The 11,079-nt window shown below is 39.4% G+C and overlaps 2 protein-coding genes across 8 annotated transcripts in view; both read right to left on the reverse strand.

The window, feature by feature from the left end:
* The window catches only part of LOC111248963 (uncharacterized), a 32,164-nt gene extending 27,256 nt beyond the window's left edge, over nucleotides 1-4,908 (reverse strand). For 2 of the 3 annotated variants that reach the window (XR_015326149.1, XM_022802138.2), the window contains exons 1-2: nucleotides 4,227-4,842; nucleotides 69-163 (exon numbers count right to left, since the gene is read on the reverse strand). Coding sequence is in view for 2 of the 3 variants with exons in the window: in XM_022802138.2 (XP_022657873.1) it covers nucleotides 69-163; nucleotides 4,227-4,566 (435 nt within the window). In the remaining variant the exon portion in view is untranslated. Of the gene's footprint in view, nucleotides 1-68; nucleotides 164-4,226 lie in introns of all 3 variants that reach the window. The other variant, XM_086986747.1, reaches the window with a different exon arrangement.
* Nucleotides 4,909-6,900: 1,992 nt separating this feature from the next.
* LOC111248757 (C2 domain-containing protein 5) overlaps nucleotides 6,901-11,079 on the reverse strand; it is a 12,126-nt gene continuing 7,947 nt past the window's right edge. For all 5 annotated transcript variants that reach the window (XM_086986734.1, XM_022801638.2, XM_022801639.2 and 2 more), the window contains one exon: nucleotides 6,901-10,144. In XM_086986734.1, coding sequence (XP_086842860.1) covers nucleotides 10,037-10,144 — 108 coding nt within the window. In that variant the 3' untranslated portion in view covers nucleotides 6,901-10,036. The remainder of the gene's footprint in view (nucleotides 10,145-11,079) is intronic.

Consider the following 11,079-nt stretch of genomic DNA (forward strand, 5'->3'; position numbering starts at 1 on the left):
TTAAATCGAACCATAAAATACGCTGGACGCTTTAGATTTGGATGTCTACCTGCGAGTGCCTGACTTACCTGCATATACTCGTTTTGATAACGAAACATGCCGCATGAGTTGTCCATGCTTTCTAATGAACATACTCGAATAGTAAGCTCGATATTTCCTTGCACTGCAACCAAGAGATAAACGGCCAACAAACACAACAAGAGATAGAGAAATTGGTGTTTCCTATTTCCTATCACCTGTAGGCCTATGGTTAGATAACCTGAATAAGGTAGATCTACGTATTTACAATGTTTCACATGCTTGAAGGCAATCCTGAACATAATTGTGGGTTCACCTGAAACATTTCTCGCTTCTCGTTTGCCCTAGAAGTTTTTCTTTTCACTCAAGTAAAAACCCGGCGCATTATTTAAATCTTCGCGGCTGATTATGCATTCGGCGTTATTCTGTACAACCTTCTTTCGTCTCGTTTTCGGTTTATCTATTTCTTCTCGACACTAGAATTTTCTGTTCTAATGTTGAAGAGCTTGTTGCTACTTTTAGCTTTGACACGTCTGGATTTTTTACGCTGAGATTTTTTTTTGTTTATATTCTATTTTCTTTTTCCATTTCTATATGTTTTATACTCTATACGCTAGCGTTTCTGCAAGCGATTATGGCTTGCAGTGTGTAATAACTTCATCGCGTTTACGATTAGATATGTAAGAAAAGGCGATTTCGGAGAATTTCATTGAATTGTATGATTCTGTGATACTAATGGGTTATTTCGGTGTTTTATTTCGCACCCAGCGTGTGCTGGGTTGGCAAATGTTTACATCGCTCTCATTAATGTATGTAAGACCATGATAAACTGAGGTCATCGTCTCGTCGCAGGGTATGGAACCGACGCCGTCGCGATCTATGGCCACACGCTATAGTCAAAGGGCTTTCAAAGCAAAAGAAAGCCAGAGAAGTCCATAAAAAATAGATGTGTTTGCTACTACCACAGGAAAGGTACCCCATTTATATATCTTCACCGTCCCACAGAAGCCACAATAAACGGGCTAACAGAAAAGTGGTCTTTTTTTCACATTGATAATGAACTTGAAGTTGGGGATATTTCGATTTCTTTGACCATTTGTTGAATCAAGTTGAGTTAAAACACTTGTAGCATTCACTAGTTCTCATACTACTCAGCTAGTTACATAAGCTTACCGACATACAGAAGGAACAAGGCAGGAATTGTTTCCGAAATTCGGTTACTGCAAATCCATAACGGAACGTCCTCTTTTGCGGTGATTTTACAGAATAGAATTGTACTCGCGCTCCGTAAGCCTAAAAAACTATACATTTTCAGAAGTTTCTTTACTTTCGTTTCATTACTATATCTTTTCAGAAGAGCATTCTATGATAGACCCATACATTTGGAAATCATCATTAAGGCTTATCGTAAACGTATTTCATAATAAATAATGGCGCTTATACTGGCCTCCAATCAACAAGTGGAGATCAGTAGAGGTCATTAAAAAACAATTTTGACTTAGACCGGGAAAACTGCGACTAGTGGTCGGCGAGCAATCAACGATGCCCAATACACAAAGTGAAGCTCTTATCAAATTTGATCGAATTTAACGCGGTGATAACTATATTGACGGAACCAGTGATCGGCAGACAAAACAAATCAGACGCAAATATGACATCGCCGTTTTTTTACCATTATTGATTGATCTATAAAGTAGTAGTATATTTGTATGCCTTCGTTAAGAATACGGCATAATTTTAACCTATACAGAAGGCCAAGTTTATTAAAGCTGTTAAGTTTACCAAAATTATTTCTTTTTATAACTAGGATATTTTTAATAGTCGACGCGAGCTATCGATTTAGATTTCTGATAGCGAACTACTGCAACGGCTACTTGGGGACATTGGCATAAATCACAGTGGTTCATCATTGAGTCGATGAAGCCCCGCAAACCTAACAAAGTCCTGTTTCGAAAAACGATCTAACAGTAACGACGGCATTGCACGCCACGATAGCGTTGAATGCCTTCAATTATTAATCTGCTTTGCCACAAACTAGCTTCAGGCTCGGATAACTGTTGGGTGCAATTCGCTTGGAAATTGCCCCAATCTGATATGAACCTGTCATAGGTTTAATACTAAGTATCATCCAATTTAGACAAGTATCATTCCCGCTTTACAAGAACAAGGGACATAAACGTACCTCCTTTACGTTTAAGCGCTTGCGTCAAAGACAAGTCCACTTCTCCACTCGATTCAGTATGATCTAGCCACTACCACCATTTCCCATAGAGAACTGAAGCGTCGCTTACTTAGAGCGCCGATGAATTTCGGGCTCGTCTCGGACCCCCCGCCCTTCTGGAAGCCTTACACTTCGGCTGATAATTAATAGGTAACAATATATTTATTAAGCATTCGTGATACTTGGGCGAGGTTAACGTAAAAACAGTTGAACAACAACTGTGTGAAACTGAAAAAGTTTTCGCCTGCGCGTACGATCGTTCTAAATAAAATTAACAAGTTGCGCTCAACAACACAACAGCGAATTTTTTCACGATGTAAATGCCTGTTCAGATCGAGGATTTTAATCAGAGTTCTCGTCTTGGAATTTTGGTGAAGTTACCGGAACCTTCGTCTATTATTTTATTGTTCTCATGTAAAGCAAGCATCGACGAAAATATATATATGGGGGAAGATAAATTTATTTAATTTTCTACAACGATTATAATATTAAAATTGGAGACTTTCAATAGAATTGGCTTGATTTTAACATTAATTCACAGAGTCCGAGGGTAAATAAACATAAAGACACAGACTTTTGATAGATCTTACTCTTTGTTCGTTGTTTGTCTTTTGTTGTTGTTAAGCTTGAGAAAGGTATATTACTCCCAACCAAGTGGGTTTAAGCACACATTTTAACTTATTTTGTCTCTTTTGACAACAATCGTTTTGTCAAAAGGCTGATCTATAAAGCTTACTTACATCATTTACACATCTAGATATTTTCTACGACAGCTGAAGACTTTAGTCTGCAAGTTCCAACTACAATGATATTGAAATTAACACGTTCTTCAGTTCTTGGTCGAAGGTCGGTATTTGCTTTCATGTCGCTTCGACCTCAGAAGGGGCCACGTTCGTCTGTCACGAAATTTTTCAGATAGAGAAAGCTGTTCATTTTAAGTTAATTCAACAACGTATGTTATACATCGACGCATATGGACGACCGTTCCTTCATTTTTTTTTCATTCCCCTTTAACTTTTAACCTCTTTAAATTAAAACCTCGTTTGATTTTCAGAACTTCAGCTTCACTTTTCCTAGAAATTATTATACGAATTGAAATTGTACTCGGTATTGACGTTAATCATTTTGAAATACTGATTGAATACGATCGGCTATAGTTGCACTCACGTGAACGAGCCGTCAGCAAAACGGTAGCTTAGCAGTGTTTGCCCCTTTCGTTACTTCAGTCTACCCCATTACATTAGTTAAAATAAAGCGCTTCTATACATTACATGCCCAATGCAGGAACATAGACAACCCTCGACGTTCGTTTATTAGCAGCAATTAAGTTGTTAATTATAAATATTTTCTACTGAAAAACCCCATCTTTAAAAGGTGGTGTAAAAAGTACGCACTGCGATTAAGTCTCCCGTACGACCCAAGTTATAAATGGTCCCGGATTAACAAAGCGGAAGGTGTAACGAAACAGGGTCATAATTTCCCATAGAAGTCATTGCCACTACAATGCATTAACTGGCACTCGAATACTTCCCACTAGAGAACCGGCTTCCCAAAAGTAGTTTTTCTTCGGAGGCTGAGAGCAAATGCATTATGCAGAAGTAAAACAACGTTCTTAGCCACGGAACTTAGGAAACCTGCAGTACGAACAGAGTACTCTAAAACTGTCCGACGAACACCTGGACGATGTCATCAAGATACAAACCTATTAGGACTTAACTTTACAAATTACAGAGGTAGTTTTATATTTGTGTGCACTTCTTGTTCAGTACACATGTATACGATCACCTGAATAGAAACAAGGCTGGGGTGCAATTTTCTGTGGTCTCAGTCACGAAAATTATTTGTTTGACATTACTGCACACTAACAGCCTCCAGGTGTTCCTCTCCATTTTCCGTTAACTACTCGTATTAACGATTTTGTTCTAATGTACACAGATCCAGATTTACCATTTTAGTATCTCCTTACACAGCGGTGTATATTACCCACCTGAAAATCCATTGAGTTTCACACAGTACTGGGCGGGAAAGACCCCAATGTGCCCCTCTTTAGGTACCATACAGTTGCTTACGTAATGTGCGTCCGTTGGATGGAATGGGTCATGACAGCCTGCGTTTGAGCGATTCAACGATGTACACGTGAAGCAGTCGATGGCACTTGCTGGCTCCGCAAACAATAGCAATGCTAACGTTGCACCCAGGGATCCAAGGACGACAGCCACCGAAGACACGGCGTTCAGGCCTTTGGAAAGTGATCTCAATATGCTCATCGGGCACTCCACACGGCTAGTGCTACTACTGTTGTCGCACCTCGGAGCTCTTTTCGCCATTGGGCACTAAAGCAAAGGACTGCCGACTAGCTGGGCCAGCCTTGAAGGATCTGGAGCTCGGCAGCTTTAATTCGATTCTCAGGCTAAGCGTATTCGATAATCTGTCAGGCTACGACGATGGCTCTATGCAAGCTTTATAATGGAAGCCGGACCTGCAACATGGCAGACCGATGCAACTCTCTACACACAACACCTGAACTCCCTCGGCTTACTCTTAGTGGCGGCGGGAGCGAAAAAAGTCAAAGCCAGAGGAGCAGGAGAAGGCTTGTGAAATGGGAAAGAGTCAGCAGTCGGGGGTTCCGCAAAGTGGAATCGGCTCTTTGCCTCGTGGACATGAAAGAAAGGGCAAACGAGGACAACATACATGCAGAAACGCAAGAACTATATACACACATTCGGCGAGGGCGCGGGCGTGCACCCATACAGGCACACATACATAGCGGTAAGTTACGCACATCCTCGCCTAAAGAAATAGATAAGCAGACTTTTGCCCTCAGCAAGGCCCTGCTGTACTACGACATTGCTACGGCTGTAGCAACAGGCAGGCGTCGAAGCGAAGGGCGTGCGTCGATCCCGTCGAACGGAGGCAACGAGAAAAAAAAGAGAATCGTCTTTAGGTCAAATGCAGCCAATCGCTGCATGTCTTCGCTGTAAACTAGTAATTTAGGTGAATCAAATATTTATTAAAGATGATTTGTCTAAGCGCACTTAGTGCACGTACAGGTCCCATCAGGAAAAGCAGTACTGAACGGATTTCCTTTATAATTTACCTGTAGATATAATAATACAATTGTACCACTGCTATAGGTAGTCAACTAATACTGTGTAATAGCTTGTAGACGATATCACTCGATGCGCTGCCCTGTCTCAACGCGTTAGCGCGCTTGTAAATGCCCCAGAAGACTAATGTTTTAATATGACTTTTCTTTTCTTGGCCATTCATATCCGACGTCTTTTTAAGGCGGCTTTTAGAGAACGCTAGGTATGCAATAATACATCCGCAGTCTAGCTTCTGTTGTACGACTTGTTCATTACACATCTATTGTTTACCGAACAAATGTTCTCAATACGGTTGTTTTTACCTACTTCGACTGATACCAGACGCGGCATAGAAATCTGGCGTTAAGGATTACCCACACCTTCGTTTTAGGCAGAGAGAAGGTGAAACGCCGTATTCAATATCGTAGGAGTAAAAGGTAATTTGCTGAGTAATATGTAGCACCACAAACTATGCTGATATTTTAAGAATAAATATAATAGCAATGTTTTTTTCTCTTCTAATTTGTACAGTAGATTTGACGAACTAAAAGTGTGGATGATTGAAATAGCAAATAGACAGTCATTAAACGGTCACCAAAAAAATTTTACCCATCCTGCAATACTATCGTATATGAGTGAATTTGTGTGCAGTCTTTTATAGAAACATTTGATCTATCTCTATCAAAGTGTAGTCAAGTTACTAATACCTACATTGGAACTAGGGATACCAATTTTTTTCTCCATACACTCGATCTCGGACTAATGAAATGTATTGAATTACTCGAGTAATAGATCATATCGAAAATTATATGCATACCTAGGTTGTACCCGACGCCGTGGCTCGGACAGGTAAATTTATAGTTGTATGGGTCCCAACTTCAACTTCAGCCAATAACAAACAAAATACATCAAAAAAGAAAAAGTCTTCGCATCGCGTTTGCTATTGTCTGACACGCAAAGTGTGATAGACCATCACGTCCCTAACGGTATAACACGACGTCCGGTCGTGCCTTTGCGAGCAGTATTTTCCGTTTGTAACAAGCGCACAATTTAGAATAATTTGTTAAGTTAGTTCATCGTTAGCTGATCGTCAGCTATAAACCACTGGCAGATACTACTCGGTAGAGCACTCAGGCAGCATTCAAAAAGGAGTCCTAAGTAACGTTCAAGTGGCGAATGACGCGTGTTCTAGATTTCCGCGGAATTTTCTTTTGAAAATCACTGCCCGCGGGAATATGGCTGAATAGATTTCGACTCTGAAAATCATATCCACTTTTATTATTATTTATTATTCATTTTCATTTTCACTTCAGTTACCTGATCATACAATTGCGCCTACTTTATTCCTCTGTGCCTCTACGAACGATCGCCTAAGATACATGACTCGAACATCCTGAAGACTACCTTAGACTTTTTCAAAAGGCCTAAATCACACATCGCTATATATTACGTACTGCCTGGCAAAGCGTAATTCTGTGAGTCTGTCGAGTTTGTTCACTCGTTGCTCATCCTTTGTCCTACCTTTCTGTTGTAGAATGTACTACTTCTTAATAAAGAATGAAAAACGCACTGCGCTACCGTTTATTTCAAATGAGCTTTGTTGTTTACGCTGTTTATTGCACGGCATGTGAACGCAACGTACTGGTTCGTGCCAGTATATGCGAGTGCCCTGTACAAAAAACGATATGTAGACAAAATACGTTGGATTATTTTCGGTATGCATGCATGTATGTATACTGCCAACAGATAGCAAGGTCCATGCTTCCTGTATGCGAACGTGAACATGATCAAACATATACACTGCAGGTACATTTCATTCCATACGTATATTTCTGTTTATATCTATAGCAGTACGGTAGTGTACGAAAGGTATTTGGGTTCACTGATGACATATATGTACCGGAGAGACAGACTTCGGGCTCAACCTGTAGCGCGCGGCTACGGAGGTCCGTCCTCATTAGGACTCGTTTTTCTCGAGCTGATGTCCTCAGCTCGAGTTAATTTCGGACTCCATTTGAGTAAGCACTATATTGCCTCGTATCGATTATTGCTTGCGTGTTCTATATTTGTTTGTACATAATGAATCTTTGATTCGGTTTATTTTGGAAAATTATTAATGATTGTAATGACCCAAGTGCGAAATTAGAATAGCAATTTGGCTATTACAGGATCGCTTTTAAGAACGAAGACCGAACCATGATCGTGCCATGCACGTACCTTAACAGTACTTAAGCGCACGCATGTCGATTGTGCTTAACGACATCAATGAGACTTGTACTATTGGTATCCTAGTTTTTAAAATCTACGTATGTCCAACAAAAATTTTTCGATCATTAGTGAAAGGACAATACCATTGATCGCTCAGTATTAGTACGGCATATAGACATGAGACGGTGCATAGAAGGGCAAAACGTAGTTATTCGTAATAAGGGCCTTAAAAGATTAGTATGTATTTAGATTTCTCCAATATCTTCGGATATGCTCCCAACGTCGTGCTTCTACCATACACCAGCGGGCCCAAGATGAACGTGACGAGAAGATGTTGTTACTTGAAGTGGCCAATCTGGCTTAAAACATCAAGGGTATATATATATCTACGACGTTACTGCAGACGCTGGTATTCGTTGTCTCAGTCCTCAGCAATCGTCGAATCTGAAAGCTGTTAGCTACAAAGGGGTACGATATAACTATCGATGCCCCACGTTTATTACAATCCAGTTTGCCATATTAGAAAACTGAAATTAAAACCTAAAAGGAATCAAATCATAGATCAATACGCACACATCCATTCATGGTTCCGTTTTAGAAACAACAGGCGCACCCATTTTAATTCCCTATGGTGGTGTAAGAGTCAAAAAAACCGTGGGACGATATGCACCTATTCTTGTAGACTCGTTTTTCGCCGTCAGAAAGAAAACTATATAATTGCGCGTGAAGTCAAGTAGCTCATGAGAACTTCGCATGTGAAGCACTATTACACGTCGAATCTCAAACACAATTTTCATTTTACTACTAATTTAAGCCACTTATGAGATTCTTAATATTACTCGTTAGAGAGCATGCATCTGTTTTGGCTTTTAAGTGCAGTTATAGGATATTCTCACAATTTCTAGGGGTTATTCAAAAATGTACATGATTAACAAGGGTTTAGAATTTTACACCCGGTTTTACCATAATAAGGCATAGTTTTAAGCGACTGGCGACCCGCTCAAAACAAAGCGTATTTATGCCCGGCTTCCAACCCAGAACGACTTACATGCTTTCAAGAACGTCCTAGTTATATATTACCACGGGGACCCTAAATGTGCACATTTAACAACTATATTCTAGCCGTCGTTAGAAAAAAAAGTACATTTGAAGAGTACACTAGCAATTCCTGGATGGTTCTATTCCTGAAATCTGCAAAAATTTCATTTGTAAAATTGTACAGCCAAGTTTTGCAGCAAATACGTGCAATCGATTTATCCTTTTAGCAACAAGCTCTAGGTTTTTTGATGTGAAGACATTCTCGCCATTAGAATTTTGCATGCAAGAATCAACTAAGGATATCTTTAAATTGAGCCTATATCGACTATGACGATTAAATCTATTATTAAATAATAGAAAATATCTGATGATCCACCTTAAACTAGTGTTGTTTCTTAAGATGCTGAGATTGAGCCTTGCTTGACATTCGTTGAGTTATTATAACTACCCGGAGGCAAATCTCAATCCAGGATGTTGTTTTCCATTACCGTTGCCCCACCTTTCTAGGCCGATCAACAAGTGCCACTGAGGTACTGTGGCACCTTTACTTATGTTGTGTTTATGAGTCAGGTGTTTCAACATAACATCTGCCTACACGTGTTAGGGGTGTCACGATTATTGTGGATAAACGATACTCATCAAGATTACATTTTCAAGTTGTAGGTGGTTTAGGTAGCCAGTTGATTTAATTAATAATCCATAATTAACTTAATAGTAACGCTGCGTTAGGTGCCAACTCACTGAAGTGTCGCTCTATGCAAAAAAACGCTAATTTAGAAATTACATTTTGGACTAATAGCATGTCAAGGATTACAAATGCGCGGGCTTGATAACGGTCGAAAAATTTAAAAAACACAAAACCTAACCGTTGGAGTTTATCTGGACGATCCGAATAGTAGTTCATATTTTTCTCTTTAAAATGGTAACTTCTGTATTAGAAACCTAGCTCCGTAGTAAGAATAGTAGCTTTTTGAGTTATTTTGCAAGCATTTTAGATCTGAGACCTATACAAGATCTTCCTGTCTGCCTTATGAAAATCTTCTTAGGATCTCTCAGAAGCTGTATTAAAACAAAACGTGGATCATCTCTTTTGGGCCATATTGCAAGAGTTATCATTTTATTGGCCCGGTGCGGAAAGATTGTCCAGTAGCTGATCCTTGCTCAACTCTCCAAAACGACAGGCTATTTTTCGCCAGAATGAGTTTGTTGTTTTGTTCGAATAAAAATTGGCTTTTGCCTATTTTGATTCATTATAATTACTTCCGAGTATTAAGATACATATATTATAAAGCACTGTCTCTCAATAAACAAGCATAATACCTTTTGTGCACGGAAGGAGCATCATGAGAACTTCAGCCAAGTTTATAAATATTACAAACGGGTTCCAGCTACGCTATTTCTGAATGTGTGAGAGGTTTTAGGCTATACTATAATGCATTTTCTGAAGGGATGACACAGCAGTAACTCAGGAAATCTTGAAGGAATTTTGTCGACGGGTTAATCTCTTGCACGCTATGCATGTATAATCGAACATGGAAGGCTGGCGACCGCTTCGACAAATCCTGTCGTCATACTGAAATGCGTACCGGTCGAAAATAACCCTATTTTAAAAATCCGAGCCGTGGTTTTTTACTATGTCGCAATCACCGCGAATGATCTAACTGCCACACTGTTACCTAACCGAACTGCTAGTTCAATAGCCGTAGAGAAGCAATGACCCGCTAAAACAATAAAAATTTACAAATATGCGCCACGCTCGTGATTTTCCATTTTGATATAAGATATAGTCTATATTCATCTCTGTATGTCTTCCTAATTTATTGCTTAATTCGTTCCTTTGCACTAGTAGTGTTTTTCATTTTCCATACATAAAGGGAAATTAATGTTTAGCGCATCTTTTACCGAAATCAAAAATCTCGGTTCAGTTACGTTTATATCAGAGGTATAGGCTAAAAGCACGAGCTACGCTGCCTGTTACGCGGGCAGGTCATTTTTTTAAAATCTAACTTGAAAAAATATCCGACAAGACAAGTTACTCCATACATTAATAAATAGTTAATACCACACGAAATGGAATGAAACTCATTTAGTGAACGCAGAAAAAGAAGAACGGTGAATGGGTTGAACTTCCAAAGTTTAACTGTACAAATATAGCACACTATTAATGTATGTTTTAACATCAAGGCACTGGAGTTCGTGCTGACCATGATAATAATTCGATCATTTTTTTGGACGCATTCAACCAGGTAGAATACGTACACATTATATCCGGTAATCAGTCCCTCTCTTCTATACGTGTTCTTTCGAAACGAAGAACAGCCACCACATCCAGAATGCTAACATTCGAATTGTTCTTCTAAGCAAACGTGCTGAATTTCAAGGTAGCTGTTTACAGGCTGCATAAAGAATCAAAAAAATCATTTGGGACATATGGTGTCTAAAAACTAGGGAGGTAGATAGTTTGCCAGCAAAAAAAATCGGAGTTTTTTAGGTAAATTATGTGACTTT

The sequence above is a fragment of the Varroa destructor genome, unplaced genomic scaffold (genome assembly GCF_002443255.2).
Source record: "Varroa destructor unplaced genomic scaffold, Vdes_3.0 BEIS01000004.1, whole genome shotgun sequence".
Lineage (NCBI taxonomy): Eukaryota > Metazoa > Arthropoda > Arachnida > Mesostigmata > Varroidae > Varroa > Varroa destructor.